The 19238-nt window shown below is 46.2% G+C and overlaps 3 protein-coding genes across 4 annotated transcripts in view; 1 reads left to right on the forward strand and 2 right to left on the reverse strand.

Moving 5' to 3' along the window:
* Window positions 1-3790: 3790 nt before the first annotated feature.
* On the reverse strand, window positions 3791-9427 carry ist1 (IST1 factor associated with ESCRT-III). Of its 2 annotated transcripts, none has more exons than XM_008293088.1 (10): window positions 9350-9427; window positions 8712-8812; window positions 8407-8587; window positions 8227-8314; window positions 8042-8125; window positions 7830-7940; window positions 7558-7734; window positions 6671-6772; window positions 6151-6157; window positions 3791-5569 (listed from the first exon to the last, which is right to left on the reverse strand). In XM_008293088.1, exons 2-10 carry the CDS (start codon window positions 8800-8802, stop codon window positions 5403-5405), a joined length of 1008 nt encoding a protein of 335 aa, XP_008291310.1. In that variant the 5' UTR covers window positions 8803-8812; window positions 9350-9427; the 3' UTR covers window positions 3791-5402. The 2 variants fall into 2 exon arrangements, with proteins under 2 accessions (XP_008291310.1, XP_008291308.1); XM_008293086.1 differs by having other exon boundaries at window positions 6151-6196.
* Window positions 9428-11265: 1838 nt separating this feature from the next.
* On the reverse strand, window positions 11266-19033 carry mphosph10 (M-phase phosphoprotein 10 (U3 small nucleolar ribonucleoprotein)). The gene is made up of 11 exons (XM_008293089.1): window positions 18919-19033; window positions 17320-17995; window positions 17054-17229; window positions 16798-16963; window positions 15213-15354; window positions 15058-15125; window positions 14821-14958; window positions 14629-14739; window positions 14285-14392; window positions 13963-14193; window positions 11266-11544 (listed from the first exon to the last, which is right to left on the reverse strand). The coding sequence occupies exons 1-11, from the start codon at window positions 19002-19004 to the stop codon at window positions 11395-11397; spliced, it is 2052 nt and encodes a 683-aa protein (XP_008291311.1). The 5' UTR covers window positions 19005-19033; the 3' UTR covers window positions 11266-11394.
* Window positions 19034-19051: 18 nt separating this feature from the next.
* mcee (methylmalonyl CoA epimerase) overlaps window positions 19052-19238 on the forward strand; it is a 3812-nt gene continuing 3625 nt past the window's right edge. The window contains exon 1 of the mRNA XM_008293090.1: window positions 19052-19119. Within this exon, the coding sequence (XP_008291312.1) occupies window positions 19092-19119 (28 nt within the window). The 5' untranslated portion in view covers window positions 19052-19091. The remainder of the gene's footprint in view (window positions 19120-19238) is intronic.

Here is a 19238-nt window from a genome sequence, read left to right on the forward strand (position 1 = left end):
GTGGACACGACTGCAGCAGGAACCGTCTTCATGTCATTGTCCATTCTACGTGAACCAGTGATGCTGGTTCCAGAGCAGCTGGAGCTACAGCAGCTAGCAGTAAGGCAGCAAAGCTTAGACAGAATCCAAGAAACGTTTCTGATGCTCCAGACTGAAAAAGAGCCTCAGTGTGCAGAGGAGGGACTACATTTTAAAAGAAAGAGTGATGTTGGTGGCGTTTGTGTAATCCCTATTACTGCCACAAGGGGGGGACAAAAGCTCCACACTGCAGGTTAAACATGAAGCTAGCTTTCTGACACAATCACTCTCACCACGATTACGAAAGAAACTCCAATAAATAACGTTCTACAATGAATTAGAAGATGGAATAATTGGGATATAAAACAGAAAAACAACATTTTTCATTCTAGGATTCCAAGTTATTATCAGACGGTGACGTTTGGAGACGGTGATGCACCAAAATGGGAGTTACACCTCTCTGTTTCCAGGAGAGGCTGACGTACCCTCTTATAGTGCCAATAAATGTCTTGTATAGTCAGAAATACTTTCCAACAAACACTGGATGTGAGTGTTGAAATCTGACAAAGACTGCATCTACAAAACGTGCCCCCACAGCTTTTAGAGGCTCAGTTTTAAGTCTGTTATGCTTGTGGATAAAAGAAGATTCTCATTTTTAAGATTCCACTCACACATTAAGGTAAGCCAGGTACTGACCTGGAGGCTTGAGCCGCCCTTGAACCTCCTCTGGCTGCCAGTGTTACGACCTGCCTCAAGACGGCTGCAACAACAGGAGAGACACACCAAGTTTCAAAAATTAAAGCTTGTCTTTATTCCCTTAAATTATACCAAGTTAAAAACCAAACCAATGTGGGGTTGTGAGAATACAGAGTCAGTGGTGTGTGTGTGTGATGTGTGCATGAATTATGTCTGTGCAAGTGTAAATGCAAACGTACTAAACAAAGAAAACTAACCCAGGAACACACTGGGTGTCACAGGTGCTCCTGATTACCTCAAACAGCCACTCACAGAACCAATAGCTGAGCTAGAACCACCCACAAGATACCAGATGACCTCAGGGGTCATCACACCCCCCTCCTTAAAAAAGGGGTTCCAACGGGATCACCAAAAGATCCAAAACCAGACAACCTACACACAAACCTAGAGCAGTTAGCAACCATATTCACTGAATAAGTCAAATGTTTACTGACAAGCCGATAAGCGCATACTCCAAACAGTCAAACAAATGTAGATTTCAAAGACCAACGCAAACGGTCAACCACAAACTGCATCGCTCACAACTTTGTTCCTCAAACGTCAGCCCAGCTCTCTGCACAACCACCGTTACTGGCACAACCAGGCAAGGCTCACTCTCCTCAAGCACAGCTGGCTCAAACAAAGACGACACAACCAAATCCCAAATGTCATCTATACTTTTCTTTCCATTCTCCGAGACTAAAATGATCAACTATTTGAAATAATAATCTGTCTTGCAGCCATACAAACCATAATTTTAAATGTGCCATCACAGATAGTCGAGTGCTAACCAATAAACACACAAATGAAGCTCTTCAGAGAGTTTCCCCCTGACTGTCTGACCAACTTACTAGAAACTCACCCCTAGTCTTCATGTGGTTCTGCGGTGGGTGTATTAAGCACCAAACCAGCGAGTCTGTGAAGCCACCTGCAGCAGGCAACCCCACAAAACCACACGGAGTGCCCCCGAGATAGCTGTCCAAAGACAACCAACGCTAACCGCTCCCACAGCACGACCAAAAGAAAAAACTGACACAACCTAAAGAGGACGTGTCCTTTAGCCTACCGGAGAAATCTCAATAAGTAGAGCATCGAGACAACAACACTCACCTTCTGGATGGCACCAAACAATCACTGTTAAGTCACAAACAACACAAAACCACCGCAGCAGAGTCAAAGCCAGCCCTCAGCTGGACCTCAGCACTCATCAAGATCACCAATGACCTCCTCATGGCATCTGATTCTGGACTCCTCACCATCCTCATCCTCCTCGATCTCAGTGCAGCTTTCGACACCATCTGTCACACCACCCTCCTCAACAGACTTTCTTCCATTGGCATCACCCACACCCCCTTGGACTGGTTCACATCATACCTCTCTGGCCGCACTCAGTTCATTCAACTCAAGTCATTCAAATCCATCCCTTCCTCCGTCAGTTCAGGTGTGCCCCAGGACAGAGCCCTGGGGCCCCTCCTCTTCATCATCTACCTCCTTCCCCTCGGCAATATTTTCCGCAAGTTTAACATTCATTTCCAGTGCTATGCCGACGACACCCAGCTCTACCTCACCACTACACCCTGGTCCTCACAACCCCCACCTCCCTCACCAATTGCATCTCTGAAATAAAAACCTTGTTCACCATAAACTTCCTTAAATTAAACAGTAATAAAAAGGAGGTTCTCCTCATAGGCTCAAAATCCACTTTATCCAAAACCGACAGCTTTTCCCTCAACATTGACAACTCCTCTGTATCACCCTCCCCCCAGGTTAAGAGTCTGGGTGTCATCCTTGACGGTACTCTTTCCTGTCAATCTCACATCAATAACATCACCCGGTCTGCCTACTTCTACCTACGAAGCATCAATCGCCTCCGCCCCTCCCTCACCCCCCACACTGCCGCCATCCTGGTCCACAGTCTCGTCACCTCCCGTCTGGATTACTGCAACTCTCTCCTCTTTGGCCTTCCTCACAAATCACTCCATAAACTTCAACTGGTCCAGAACTCAGCTGCCCGCATCATCACAAGAACTGCCTCTATCCACCACATCACCCCCGTCCTCCAACGGCTCCACTGGCTCCCGGTTCAGTTCCGCATTCAGTACAAAATCCTCCTGTTAACCTTCAAGGCAATTCACATCGAGTAAATACCTGAATAGATGTAGTGACCTCAGTGGACGAGCCCCCATTTGCTCGGTTCCTGCTTTCAGAAACGTAACTCCGACTGTCAGTTACAGAAGAACTCACGAGTAGAATGGATGGCAGTGAAGAAAACGTTTATTTACAAGAATTGAATAAATCAAATGAATACCAAAATTAAGGTTCCAAAAAGTGTGGGGGAAGGGTCAGCTGTGGGGTCGCGCCAAATCAGAGAAATAAATATAATAAAACAGGACCTAACTCAAATCTTTCTGTAAGAAACGAAAACAAAAGGCCTGGCTGTCTTATCTAATAGTGATAGAACAACAAAACTTACATTGTGGCATCAACCCATAACCTCGTGCATCAACATAAAGAGAACTACGTGTACTCAGTCTGACCTCAGCTGAACACCTTCAAACCTGACAGCAGCGTTCAATGTGTCAGCAAGCAAGAGGGCTTATAAAGCAGTATCCTCCACACTGATTGGACAACCGGCCAGAGCACGAGCCAATCACGCACTCCTCAGGAACTCACAGGCGGCAGGAGCAGGAAATCCACAGGTGTCGCCAATCTTCCAATAATCACCTGCAGGAACGAGGCGGCGAGGGGGACACACACAAATCCTCCACTCTGCACGAAACACCGGCTACACACACGACTGTTCGGCCTGTGCTGATCCGTACCGGGTCAGAACCATCAGGTTCCTTCCAGTGAAACGGTGACAGATGTTTCTCATCTAAAACATGAAGCACTAACCTTCAACAACACACCTTCTATGTTTGAGGTTTGTGTGTTCAGTGGGACCGTGAACCCGATGACACCTGCTGGTACTCGCTGCACATTACAGCCCCGGAAAGCAGGAAGAGGTCGAGAAAAACAAACTGCGTGGAGGCCTTCAGACTGTCCCAGTTCCAAATAGTGTTTTATTAAATTGTTATTTCAGTATACATTGGGAAAGAAAACTTGTTTTTTTGCAACAAGACACCATGATGTGTCTTCAGGTTTAGCATGAAAGAAGAGTCCAGCGTAGAAAAGACAGTGAGCAGATCACAGTTCAGTAGTGTTAATCAGCCGCCTCTACTTCCTCCCACACACGTACAACCTGTGGAGAACCGTGTCCTTCACCCAGCTGGAAGGCTTTTCAACAGGAGCTTGTACTCAAGGCCTCCGTCCGTTTGCCATGCGAGCAGAGCTGGGTGTGGTCAGGCTGCAGCGCCACCAAACACTCTGGCTCCCTTCTCCAGGGAAACCTCCATGTCAGGCGCCAGGACACACGGTTTTTTCTCCCATCTAATATGCAATTTTAAACTCAACACTTTTTTGAGGAGATTAGTTCTGGGTAAAGCATTTCAGTACAAAGTGTATTCTGATCAACTGAGACTCAACAAGTGTCCAGTCCTGATGGATAACAAATGCTCAGTCCTGGTACAGACCGGCAAGGCCTCTGATGAGAGATGGTAGCTAAGGCAGATGCAGTGATGCACATACAGTAGAAGACCATGCATACAATCACAGAGACAACACAGAACTAGGACCTCATGGACATATATTCAAACCAGGCTGGTACTGCTTTAGTCTAAGAGGATTTGCTCGTAATTTAAGTACTTCAGTCATAAAAAAGTGCAGGTATTTGGTAAAACTGACATTCAAAAGGGGAAAAAACTTTATTTGGAGATACTGTGTATAAAACAGATTTGTCAACTATTGAACAACTCCCTGCTACCAAACTCCTTCTGCTGTACAGTTAAATCATCCGTGTAAATAAGTCTATCTATAGAACTGTAAATGTATTATATTACAGATATCCATACACTTTGTCACTTTACATCTGTGTCCCATCAGCCCTGCAACAGACAAACACGACAGCTTTGCGTCACCACGAGCTTTTCTGTGATATAAATGCGTGTTGTAGAAATGTCCACAGTGCACAATGAGGATATGGCTTCTACACGTCCCCATACCGTCCTGAAAACACTGCTGGGTGGTAAAGCTGTGACTTCCATTCCCCACCGAAGTGGAGCGGCCGGTCGGGCTCGTCTAACCGGTCTGAGACAGGACTGAGTGACACAGTGGTAAAGATCACAGCGACGGGAGCATGTGCAAAGTAGAATCAAGGCATGTCCTGTAAATATGAGTCAGACCCAAAACCCCCGGGAAAGCACTGATTAAAATCTAAATCTGATGACGGTTTACCACACAGACAAATGGGAAAAGTTAGAAGTGGCTGTGGCCTTAAACGTAAGAATTTAGAGAATGTCCCATAAAGAAATAAATTAAAACACGTGGCACTCACTGGTCAACAGAAACGATGTCAGTGAGCATCCACACCCTCAATAAGCTGCTCAAATGTATAGACATGTTCAATATCTGTCAAATTACTTCAGCGTGTAAGGGGGAGGAGATCTACCCAAATCTGATTCAGAGCCTTCAACGTTTCCCATTTCCTGTTCTGAGCTGTGTAGGTGACGACACAGGTCTGTGTGTGCACGTGGGTGTATGGACCGGCTGCATTAGGTCTTCTTCTTCAGCTCCTCGAACCGCCGCGTTAAGTCATCAAAGTCGATGTCGTCCGAGGTGGTGGTGTTTCCGCCGAAGGAGGATGTGGGGAGAGTGTCGGGAACAGAGGGGAGTTCTGGGAGAGCGTTGCTGTCAAACAGGTGAGACGAAGGGCCCGGACCTGGAGAGGAACATGATCATTTATGCAACGGCACATCTGGCGTCCATACAACTACTACAAAACACCTGCGTGGAGCTGACATGACAGGAAAGGGCTCATGGCAAAAATATGTTTAGGATGAATCTCGTACTCTCATCAAAAGACAGGATAAACAGACCAAACCAGCGGCGAACAGCTCCTCAGCCTCATACATCTCATGTGTCTATGCCATCGGCCTCCACTGTTGTCTAAAAACACACCTGGGCTCCACGTTGCACCGGCTCACATGACTTAATTATGACAAGCACCGAATGAATAGCACACACACACTGTCCTGCTACAGCCGGTGCTCCCCAAAGTACCAGATCAGATCCAGATACAGTCCCAGCTGTTGCTCTGATCAGGACATTATGAAGCCACCTCAATACAACTACATATTGGTGACATGACAACAAAAGACCTCAGCTGGAGGAAAACTCTGCCAGACTGATTAACGGAGTGTTGGTTTCAATCTTTGATTTAAATGGGTTGATGATGAAAAACAAATGTAAAATATCATCTGTGTTATCCTGTAATACGAGGTGGCTGGTGGAGGAACTCACCTACGGCCTGAGAAGGAACAGAAGGTTTGTCAGATAGGTCATCAATCTGAAACGCAGAGGAAATCCGTCAGCCATCATGTCACACTCATACCAAACGAAAACGAGATGTGTTAGTGTTCAGAAAGAATTAACGATTACATTCAAGATATGAGAACAAACTGAGAAAAGAAAAACAAAACGGCAAAACTGCAGGGAATGTTTGAGAAACCATCACCTTTAGTTTGACTGATTTCAGGAATTAACGAGCCTAAACTCTCAACAATCCACTTCACCCTCTGGAGTTTTTATTCCAGCCCTGCTCAGAACACCTGGTCGAGCCATAGTTAGTAGGTTAAAACACTGGACCTTCATGCTCCCTACAGACATGCGCATGAAGCAGAACTTGGAATAACATCAAAGCGTGGAGGACAGGCAGAATGTAAGCAAGCCGAATAAACTGCTCTTCCCTGAGTGGTTCCCTGCCCTGTCCGTCTGTCCATCTGTAGGAACAGGAAGGGATGGGAGGGGTTCAGTCACTTACGGACTCATACGTGGGGGGAGAAGTGGGCAGCTGAGGGGGCTGCCCTCCTCCCATGGGGTGCTGGAAGTTGTTGTAGGTTCCAATGGGAGCATTATACGGTTCCTGGAGGAAAACCACAGTTAGACACAGGAAGTGTGAAGGGGGTAGCTGACCGCTGCACATTTACAGTCGTTCTCTCTTCACCCCGTACAAAAGTCAGAATCACAAAGTCTCGGTCCTTTCAGCCCACACGCCGTCTTTCTCTTAATGACACTGTCATCCCATCGCAGCAACCATCTGTAGCAACGCACGTAAAAGACTTCAAGCAGTTACAAAAACTGAACTGTATTTGTTTAAAGCATATGTTCCTTAAAAAAGAAATCCCCGAGGACAATCCACAGAGTTTTCTGTGGGCAGCTTTTGTTGGAAAGTTGGAAGCAAATGCCAAAAACCAAGTGGCCACAGTGGTATTAGACTGCTCTGATTGACACAGACGCTTATGAGAAAACATGATGCGAGTTGATTTAAAAAAGGTCACTGTTAGATGCTTTAAAAAATCTTAACAGCAGATGTTAAAAAATAAATAGCATGTAAACATAAAACTGCATTTCATGGTAGAACTAAGTGAGAATTAAAGGCCAAACAAAGCCGCTGATGATTAGAGATGTTCCTGCAGCATGAACATGTCCTAAATCACTGCAGTACTGTGCACTTTCAACTGTTTCACTGATTTAGTAAAGATCACAACAATATCCTACGTCTACAGCTGTCCATGTGATAATACATATATATATATATATATGTGTGTGTGTGTGTGTGTGTGTGTGTATATACAATAAATACTGTGCAGAACTCTCAGCAAGACCATTAGATCATTAGATATGGTGCCTTTAAAAACAATCACTTACAGCTCCTTTGGGTGGTGGATAGTTAAATGCTGGCATAGGCATGGGCATGGGCATGGGCATGGGCATGGGCATAGCAGCAGCAGGAGGAGCAGTGAAGCCTCCGCCACCTCCTCCTCCAGACTTCCTGTCATTGTCCACATCAATCAGGTCTGCCTCCTCTCCTTGACACACCTCAGGCTGCCCGGAGACACGGTGAATGGTGAGTGGGTAAACAAACAGAAAGCACAAGTTGATCCTTCATATGGAGCAAAAACAGATTCCTGAACTCTTACCCTGACCATGGCATCAGGCTCATATGGGACATTATAGTTCTTGGCGATTTCTATCAGGTAGCGCTCCACCAAGATCTTGGGAGGTGCCTCCACACTCAGCTTGTGCATCAGCTGTAAACAGATCAGATATCTGATCAGCTGCGGTTACTCGGTGAAAGGTTCATGCATGCTTAAACAGACTTATGGGCAGTCCCTGGAAAAACGCGTCTTACCCTATCGTTGACTGTGCCGATCTGGTTTGTCCTGCACAGCTTGCCGTACTCCTTGCTGTATTTTGCACATAGCTGTTCAGACACCTGAAAGAAGATTTGAGAGACTGTCAGTACCAGCTAAGGTATACATGGACAGAAGTAGTTCCATGATGACGGCAACACGGCCAGCACTCCATCAGACTTACAATTTTTAGTTCAGACACCTCCGACTGAAGACGAGGTGCTGCCCAGATGAGGGTGGACACCGCCTCCTGTAAGCCTGGATCCAGCTCCCTGACAGGTGAAACAGAATGAGTTACAACACATAAGAGCCCCCCTGGTCCCTACAGTCGATCGTTCATGCATGCGGGTACTTCAGGACTCACTTCATAGACTGAATGAGGCCAAAGCGAGCCAGCAGCAGGTCGCAGTACAGCTCCAGGATCTCCATGGCTTCCACCAGATAGTCCTCTCTGATAATGTGCTCCACACGGATTCGTGCCCGCTCATCTTTTCCTGATGACAGGTAATCGGCAATCTCCTTCCTGGCCTTCTGAGCAAGCTCGGCTTCATTTTAAATGTTGTGGACAGGAGTGGGAAACACAGTGTCATTAGTGTGGAACACAAAAACAAGACAAACCAGACTCCAACGAGTGGCAGCAGGACACAGGTGTGCTCAGGCACTACTCACTTTTCTTTTTCTCAAGCAGCTTGAGTCGGTTGATGACAAGCCGGAGATTGACCCTGAGCCTCTCGGGTTTGAACCCTCCTCCCAGCATCATTGTGGAGTGTCTGAAGAGGAGAGGGGAAGTGACAGCCGAACCGAACCTGTACAGTCCATCACACCCTCCCCCACCTCTGAACCAGTGAGTCACTCAGTCATGTGAGCATGACCAACCCAGCCCTACACAATGACTCCGCAGATTTACGCCAAACAAACACAGCACACATGTAAACACAGCGAATCCTAAACATGAAGTTAGCTGCTAACGAACACCGCCTAGCTCACAGCAGTTAGCTTTAGCCTGACGCGGCAGATAGCTAACAGGAAGCAGACATGGCGCCGTCTAATCCATTTCACGTTTTGTTTTTTCGTCTATTTATTTTGCCACAATATTGTACGTAGACACGTTTGGAAGTCCAAACCCGTGTCTGCGTTGCCGAACCTGGCCGATAGCTAGCCTTTGTTAGCAGCGTCCTGTCAGCGCTAGCCACCTAGCTGTCGCTCAGCGCTGGCAAAACATAAACAAACTGAGAGAACACTCTCATAGCCTGAATTAGTGGGTCACCTGAACGCGGTGGACGGTTAATAAAGCGAGAGGGACTCACCTGTGCGCGTGAGTCGAGCGTGCACACCAACTTATTTGGGTTTCTGTCTGTGTTTCGTCGCCTGGTTTACTTCCGTAATGATCTTCCGTGACGTAATGGGGAATTTACCTCCAGGGGGCGGGGTCTGTGACTCAGGCTGTCAATCACAGGTGGTGTATTTCTATATTGGTAACGAGTCTTTCAGGATGTATAATAAGCAGCACTGCTGTACTTACCTGTACTGTATTCTATTTGAGAGAGAGGTGCTGCTAACCTCTGGCTCACCTCCATGTTCTGATCATCCAGCCCTGAAAACATTCTCCAAGTTAATGAGATGTTTAGAGATGAATCTGGTTTAGAGCACACACAGCAGACAGCAGTGGGGAGACATTTATACATTCACTCAGGTTCTGCTCTTCAATGAAACATCGGGTCACGACATTACTGGAGTCTCCATGTGCATATATTTGAGGTTAATATTCAAATCAAATCAAACATACATGTGCAGCCTATTCACCAGACCTGAGTTCACCACAGCACTGTACACACATATGGACCAAAAGCAAGACCGGAAAAAGATTTGGGAAATCATTAGGAGAACAAAATAAATATAAAATACAAAAACACAAACAAACAAAACAAAACAAGGCAAAGCAGGAAAACTTGTAAGATTAAATTCTTCAATGAACTTAACATAAAATAGAAAAATATTAATAGCATTAAGAGCAATAGGATGCAAGTGAAAAAAATCTTCATATTCAGATTTTTCTTGAATATGTTGATGGGGAGGAACATGTGAGGGAAAGAGGAAGGTTATCTCAGAGCTTTGGAGCTGCTGCTTGGAAGGAATGATCTCCTTCAGCCACGAGCTGATCACAGAGCAGTTAAAAGCAGTTATTCTGAGGATTTCAGAGGCCTTCAAGTGGAGCTCTGAACAGCACGCAGGTACCAACCCATGCACGGCTTTACAACACGTTAACATCAGTTCTGTTCAGCAGCGTTCTGCACCAGCTCCAGACCAAACAGAGAAAACTCACCAGAACCAGGTGCAGTAGTTCAGTGAGCTGGCCATGTGGACACGACTGCAGCAGGAACCGTCTTCATGTCATTTGTACAGAGGACGGGTTTCAGTTTGGTAATTGGAAATATTGAGCTTTTCATTCCACTGCATTCACTTCACAGCTACATTTAGACTTTGCTCACAAGCATTTTACATCCAACGAGCTCCATGTCCACAAGAGACGGCAGTAACACCTGCTTACACATGAATCCATTTCTCACGTGAAGCTGCGACCTGCGACACATTCACTAAATCTGACTGTAGATGGCACAGCCAAGACAGGTAAAGTTTCTCACAAACGTGACGGGTTTTCGTTGTTTTTGTACGTTTGGGGTGTGACTGTGGATTAACACCAAATTTGTAGGTTTGAAAGCTAAAAGCACTTTGATGTCATACGTGTAGTATTCCAGATGTTCTGTGGTTTACATTAACTCAGCAGCCTCATACACACACTTGTTTCATCTTCAGACTTTAAGATGGCTTGTTTTGTTCTCTACCAGAAGATGGCCTCCCCACATCAGCACCAGTGTTCTCCACCCGAGACACTGAGCTCTGAGACCAAACACATACGTGACAAACCGATGGAAAAGCCCGAACCTTTGACCGACAGTGGCTCCGTTACACTGTGGAGGACTTGGCTGACGTGTCCACACACCTGAGCCAGACACCTGGTGGTGGTCCCTTCAACATGTCACACGTGTAAAGTGTGTTGAAGGTTGTTTTTTATTCGTTCAGCCTTCCATCATCTGAACACTCATGGTCCAAGCAGAGCTGCTGAGGTGAGCAGGGTTGACTCACCTGTTACTTTACCTCTGCAGCCTCCTTTAAAATGTCTCTGTATGACTTTGTAAGGAGGAAAAAAACAACTCCACTCGTGTTATGAGCAACTGTTTTAATCAAAGTAGGAACATTTTACAAGGACTTTCAGATTAACATACTGCAGCTTTCACATAAAAAGGAATCTGTACAAAAAATGTAGATAATTTACAGCAAACCATCACAGTTACTACAACTTCAGTTTGCTGACAGAAAGCTCTTTGCTTCTCTTCTTCTTTGCAGACTGGTCCTTTGCACCTTTGATCTGGCTTCGGACCTGGTCCTGCAGCTGAGAGAAGAAGGCTTGAGAGGAGCGCAGAGCCTTGTCCTTTCCCTCATCCTGAAACCAGGAAACAGAGGGTTAGCACAGTTCCAGCTGCTGTCGTTGTCTGTATTCTTATATATATATATATATACACAGTCGTGTTCAAAATAATAGCAGTGGTTTTTTAAAACGTGAGTAAAGCTCAAAATCCTGATCATCTTTTTATTTCCACCCACTGGGAGCACTGCACATTATATTTTACATGAAAACATGAAGAAACATGCATCAGCATCTGAATGACTGTTAATGAAGGACAGAGTGGTGTTGGGCTGTTCTAAACAAGAGCCACAGTGTCTGAAAGACAGAGAAAGAAATGTTCAGATTCAGCCTTCCTGTGAATCACTGAACTAATATTTAGTTGGACAACCACTGTTTGTGAGAACTGCTTGACATCTGTGCTGCATGGAGTCGACCAGCTTCTGGCACCTGTCAACAGGTATTCCAGCCCAGGATGGTTTGACAACCTTCCACAGTTCCTCTGCATTTCTTGGTTTTGCCTCAGAAACAGCATTTTTGATGCCACCCCACAAGTGTTCTGTTGGACTAAGGTCCAGGGATCGGGCTGGCCACACCTTCATCCTGTTGGTCTGGAACCAGAAGCTGCTCGCTGACTGGTGTGTTTGGGCTCGTTGTCTCGTTGAAACACCTGTTTTAAGGGCAGTTCCTCTTCAGCATGAGGCAGCGCGACCTCTTCAAGTATTCTGATGTATTCAGACTGATCCATGATCCCTGGTATGTGATAAATAGGCCGACACCACAGTAAGAGAAGCAGCTCCATACCATGATGCTGCCGCCACCGTGCTTCACGGTCTTCACCGTGTCCTGTGGATTCGGTGTTTGGGGGTCGTCTGCAGCCCTAGACCCAGACAGAACAACCTAGCTGTCATCAGTCCACTACATGCTACTCCATTTCTCTTTAGGCCAGTCGATATGTTCTTTGGCAAACCGTATCCTTTTCTTTTTTTAACAGTGGGACTCTGCGGGCTTCTCGCCGAAAGATTAGCCTCTCACAGGCGTCTTCTACCTGCCACAGGACTCACAGGTAACTTCAGACATCTGTGATCTCCCTGGAGATGATCCTTGGCTGACTCTTTGCCATTCTGGCTACTGTTCGATCCATTCGAATGGCCGTCTTCTGTTTTCTTCCACGTCTCTCTGCTTTTGTGTTCCATTGCAAAGCACTGGAGATCATTTTCTGCACGTCTCTATGCGTTTCCTCTCTCCAGTTAACATTTTAAATACAGCACGCTGTTCTTCTGAACGGTGTCTGGACCGAGCCATCTTCCTCAGGTTTTCAGAGAACTGCATGTACAACCTGTGCCGGTTTCGTCCTTCAGTCAGGCCACCTGAATGACTCACTGGTTGAACTCCACCCTGCTGCTGTCACCTTGAACGCACCCCTTCAGTTCATGACTCAGTCACACAGACTCTGCATGTCAGGAATGTTGGTTCTGTTGGGTTCTGTCTCTGCTACATCATTTGACGTGTGATGATGGAATTTCTACCAAAAACAGGCTGATCTGGTTACTCATGTTGGACTGCTACTACTTTGATTTGATTATTATTTATTTATGATTATATTTGATTTTTTTGTTCTTTTTTAAGCGTAGTTCTAAACAGCTGAGAGAACGCTGGAGCAGATGCTTTCCTCTACATTTAACTGTCCAGCTGTACCTTCTGAACACGGCAGTACATTTGAGACGTACACCGTATCATCTCAGAGATCACGTAAAGCTTATTTTGCCATTAAAATGCACAGCATGTTCCAGTGGTGGAAACACAGGCTGAGAAATCCGTAGGACTGCTTAAAATAGATGACCTAGTTAGTGATGTCAAAATGCAGCAAACATCAGCTGATCGGGCCGCGGCTCAAACTCACGTCTTCTCTGATTCGTTCTGTTGATTCAGGGGAGAGATATACATCCATCCAGCCGTTACCTATACACCGCTTAATCCTCATTAGTGGAGATATACAAATACTCTGTATAAATATGCTCCTTTACAGGCTGCAGCCTTGTTTCAGTGATAACATGTGCTCACTACTATTCATGCTGTAACATCAGACTGTCTCTCACGGGAACGAGCCAACTTTGGCCTCTTCATTCTCCTCTGAGTGCTTTCATCTGTAACCCTGCATTTCATTTGGTAGCCACTAGCTGGCGTATGCGCTACGTTTCTTCTGAAATGGTGAGATGTACAAAATGGCATAAACAACACATTAAGTGTAAGTGCCTGAAAATCTGACAAAGCACCGGTTCTGGATTCAGGGATCTGGTTCTGTTCAGGCTGCAGTCAGCGTTCACATCAGCTCATTTAGGTTTTAACTGTTTAAATCTTTGAACTTCACATTTTTAAAACGGACAACTTTGACTTGACAGTGCGACTCGTGCAGGTCCTGAAAGCAAACTGATGTGAGGAAGTCAAACAGCTCACCTTGAGGACCGTCGCTTTGCCTCCTTTCGTGAGTTTCTTCAGGCTTTCTGTCACTTCAGCCTTTGATGGCTTCTTGTTTTCCCCGATCGTGCTGGCCTCTTTAAGCTTCTGTCTCTTTTCTTTCTCCTTGATCTTCAGACGCTTCACCTTCTTCTTGTGGCGTCTCTCACGCTTCTTGTCTGTTGACGTCTTCTCTGTACCACCCAGCAAATCTCCAGCTCTGTTTTTCTCCTTTGGTTAGAGGAAAGTATTATTAGACTCGCCAAGCAACTAAATATGGAAAAATCAAAGTGAAGTGTTGGAGCTTGGACTGATGACACACCTTGATCTCCTCTGGTGCCAGCAGTGTGGCATCGCTGGTGCCGACCGGAGCCACCTCCTCCATGGTAACAGACGGGAGGTTGGACACCACTTTGACTTCAGGAACAGGCTGTGGAAAGAGGACGACGTGAAGGCAAACATCAGCAGCACTCACTTGCTTTGAATTCCAATAAATCATTCACATGTGTGATCTACCAACGCCCCATATTCCTGCTTTATGAGCCTGGAGCAGGTCCTGTATGCCCCCTTATGTCCAGATGCATTAGGAAACATGGGGTAAACTGAAAATGTCCCTGATTGGCAACAGAACAGTTGTTTTACTAACTGCTGTCAGGAAAAACTCACTGGCTTAGGTGTGAAGTGGAAGTTGGAGAGAGCGTCCAGCTTCAGGAACAGCGTGTCCATGAGTTTCTGAATCTCCACATGGGCGGGGTTCTCCTCCTCCTCTGTCTTTTGCTGAAATAAGAAAAAGAAAATGTACTCAGCAAAGGTTTGCATGTGCTAAGAGTAGGAGTGAGAACAAAATAAAAGTCAAACCTGAGTCTGCTTGAGATATTCCTGCTCGTAGATTTCTGCCAGACTCTGCTTGCTCTTCTCCTGGTCCAGGGTTAACCTCTTCTTGTACTCAAACACCTCCTCTTTAGGCTTCTCCTTGCGGACTACATCATCAAATGCCTTCCAAAACCCAAGTGAAAGACGTAGAGTTGTAAATCGAGCAACAGGAAAACAAAAACACTTGACATGTTTTCCAGACAGTAAGTAACCCGAACCAACCTGGTCTTTGATTCTCTGTTTGATGATGTCTTCCAGCTGTAGCGTGGTGTCCTCAGTGATAGCAGGAGCTGGAAGCAAAATCACAACAGTCACATTTTAATAGTAACTCTAATTAAACACTACAAATAACACTGATGTAAACAACCGTCCCTCACCCGTCCTGGACGCCTGCTCAAACTCCACATGTTCCTCCAGCATGCTGTTCTCTGGACGGGTCTGTGCCGTCACCTCTCCGGACAGCTGCCAGGGCTTCTCTCCTAAAGCCGCCTTCTCCAGCTCCTCGATCTGCTTTGCCATCTGCAGTTGGAAGCAACGACAGGACGTAACAGTTTCTATTAGGGAAGTAAACTCAGGCCCTGTGCTGGTTTGGGTTGGTGGGAGCGATCTGCTTCAGGAGTCCAGCTGGAAACTCATATTTATGGATTTGAAACAAGCCTTCAACACACATGGACCTCTCCAGGTAAATGTGATGCAATCATTTACCCTCCGTCACTCGGTTAACCAAGGAACACTTCCACTTTGAACACAGTTGGAGTCTGGATAGAATGCCATCAGATGGCAGTGTGCAGCTTGTACCACCTTCTTCACTGTCTCACCAGGATCTCTGGTGGCTTCCAGCTCCATAAACCAGGGAACAGCAGGTCAAAAGTGCCTTTAAATGCAGAGGAGATGCTTCTCGTGCCAGATCAATCTACACAAACTACTCCCCCCTGGCTGTACGACATAAAGAGGTTCTTCAGAGTTACACTCATTCATGCTGACTGCATAAAACAATGTCCAGCAAAACAAGTGTGACACAGCGCGTGGGCAGACCGGAGCTCAATGAGATCCTCCACTGGAAAGCACCTGTGAGAAACACCTGTGTGCACGCTTGGATTTGCTTTGTCGTGATGGTAAATAGTGAAGCTGATGATGTAGCCGTGGGTTCACCATAGCAGAAGCACTGAGCGTCCTGTGGGCTCATGCCGGTCTGTTTTAGGACTTGAGCAACACAGAAAGTGCTAAAGCTCATCTCTGATCACTGACCAAAGCCCTCCAAGCTCATCACTGTCTATCAGTTACATATTTAAAAGACTTTACCTCTGAAAATATTCCTGTTCTGCCTTCAAATGGCTCACATGAAAAGTCCTATCCTTGCTTCCTCTACATTGAGCAGATCTAAGAGGGAGCTGGCCAGTTGTGATATCAGAGTAATCCAGCCAGACAGAGATCCCTGAAGAAGATCCACACACGTGTCACCATAACGTTCTCATGTTTTCATTTCATGCTCTGTCTTGCAACTCTTGTCACCATTTTGCCATCATATGTAGATCATTTCAATTATGTAAAAACAAAAAGTAAAAGCAAAAAGCCATCTGCGTTCTTCTGCTGAGAGCACCATGATGTAAACACTTTAAACATCATGTTCACGTCACCAGAGAAGCTCCAGGGAATGTGAGTTTGACTAGTAAACGCTGTTCAGCTGCTTCTTTCAGGCAGCTGTAGCTGCTTATCAAACTCCATATTTCTCAGGTATCAGCAGGAAGCACTGAAAAAGTCCAAAACTGAAACTTGGCATCAGAATCCTGGTCTGAACCACCGTCATCCTCCTGATTCCACTGACTACGTTTCCAGAGCGAGGCCTTCCTCGTGTTTAGCTGTATTCTCCTTCATCACAACACAAACGAAGCTTCGGTGCATCAGAAAACAGATTTTCCTAAAGACAGCGACTGGCCAATGAGACAGGTGCAACCTCGGTACCTTTTCTTGCCGTTTCTCAAATGATGACTTTGATTCGGACTTTGCTGAGCTCGGCGCTCGTCCTCCAAAGATGTCCTCCAGGTCCTCTCCTTCGCTCTCGTCATCCGCTGACTGATCAAAGGTGACTTTCTTGTGAGATGCTTTGGACTGGCTTCTTTCTTCATCGCTGGCAAAGGGCAAACACGCTAGAATCAAGCAAACATGCTTCTCCCACACATCACTTCACAGATTTCATCATTCTTTTGCTCACACTTACTCATCATCACCCTCCTCTTCACCATCATCTTCTTCGTCATCCAGCTCTTCTTCACCTTCCTCCTGGCCTTCATCCATGCTGTCATCCTCTCCATCTGACTGCTCGTCTGTTTTAGCTGGCTCACCATCCACAGCATCAAAGAAGTCCTTGTACTTGAGATTCCTGGAGCTCTTTACCTGTCAACACAAACACCAACCTGGATATTTACTTCACTCTGTACCATCAGGACCAAATGAACTACGTGAGAATCTGTGACAAACACATACAGTCTGTTTCTGCTGCTTTTTGGTTGAAAGTATTTTAACTAGGTCGAGATCCTCATCCTCATCAGAGGGCAGGTCCTGAAAATAGTCCACGTCGTCTTCATTCTCCTTTCCCTCCCGCTTGTCCATGTCGTCAAGAAATGACTCCATTTCTGACAGTTTGAAGAACTTATCATCCACCTCGGAGGGAACCGTCTTGGTTTTGGTGCCTGTCCTTCCAATCTCCTTCTTCTGCTTCTCTCGTTTCTCCAGAGCATCCACATCAAAGTCTAAATCAGAGTCCTCTCCTGAGTAATCCTCTGCTCCGTCTGCAGCCTGCGCTGCCATTTTCTTAGACTGTTTAGGGATGGGTGGTTCCTCAAAATCATTTTCATCATCTGTTGCTCCTTCTTCCTCGTGACCATTCTCCTCCTCGTCTTCCTCCTCCTCGTCTTCCTCCTCCTTGTCTAGAACAGTCAATGTCTCGTCTGACACAGCTTCATCAATTGCATTTTTAAAGTGTTCCAATACAGAATTGTTCTGTAGCTCCAGTTCCTGCCAAATCTGCTCGTCATCAAAGTTCTCCACCACGAGCTGAGCCAGGGGGCTTCCTCTGTAATGTGCAGGCTCCTGAGCTTTGTGGAGGTCATACAGGGTCTTCGTGAGAGAGGTGAAGTCTGCTGCCACGCCATCCTGAAGGCTGCAGGAGGGAGAACACACAACCACATTAAACACCTACAGGTGGATGAAATAACAACACAGCTCAGGATAACGGAACCCAGAGACCACTTCCCACAGCACGCAGATCAGATGAATGTAGATGTGTGAGGCCCGCTGGCCGACTGCAGCGCCGCCCGGGTCGTGGACACCTGAACTAATTCAGTGTGTGTTCATGGATGTAACACAACCTTTCCAGAACCTCTCGATAAAGAACTAACAGCAGCGAACTGAAACTCCTTGTTTGTAGATTCAATGCTTGGTGTAGATCTAGAAGGATGCTGCTGATATCGATGGTATTTATTTTAAAATGACAAATCAAACTATGTCTGATTAGAGCATCAGTCATCAGCCTTGTTCCTGACAGATGGCAGCAGTGACCCGTCTCTAAAGCAGACTACAGACCCAGTTATCCTCCGAACAGCCTGGAAACCTGCACAGCAGACTCAATCTACAAACTACTTGGTTTCCAGAAGCCTCCCAAACTGTTCCACTGCCGGCAGCTCTGTGATTTCATCGTTTAAATCTCACATAACACATCAGTAAATACAGAACATGACTCTACTGGATCAGGAACCGGACTGCTCCTGTCTGTCCCCCTCCTGAACAGAACCGGACCTCTGCAGCCAGGCACACGTTCAGACATGCAGGAAACTACAAGGAGGTTCCATTTCCGGTGGTTTTCACCGATTAAACAACAAAACATGACTTCATTAACTTCTACTTTTCTCATTCAGTCGTTTCTACATAAAATACTTTTGAAGGCAGGAACATCTCCGGAGGCACGTTCACGTGTTGATGCGTCCGTTAGCTTTAGCCGGCTGTTAGCTCGTCGGCGCTTCTCTCCAAACACGAGACTCAAAAACACATTGAACAACAAAAACAAACAAACAAACAAACACTCGCCTCAGGAAGTCCTCTGGCTGCGCTGTGCTGGCATCTACCGCCTTCACACACTCTGCCAACACACTCCACACATCTGCACTAGCCATGGTGTCCCCACATGTGATCGTCTGTGTCGCAGGTAAACAGGCTCCCCGGGAAACTCTTCCGCTGCCGCTTGGTTCCGAGCTACAAACATGGCGTCCGCCGCGCTGAAGGTTGCAGGTTGGTCGGTGCCGATAATTCTCTGAATAGCTTCTGTTCCAGATGTAGTTACTGTCTGATCCACGGTAGAACCACAGAACTTTACACAACTGTGTTGTGGGTGAAGAGGACGAGTTCCT

The sequence above is a fragment of the Stegastes partitus genome, unplaced genomic scaffold (assembly GCF_000690725.1).
Source record: "Stegastes partitus isolate 25-593 unplaced genomic scaffold, Stegastes_partitus-1.0.2 Scaffold857, whole genome shotgun sequence".
NCBI classification, from domain to species: Eukaryota; Metazoa; Chordata; class Actinopteri; family Pomacentridae; genus Stegastes; species Stegastes partitus.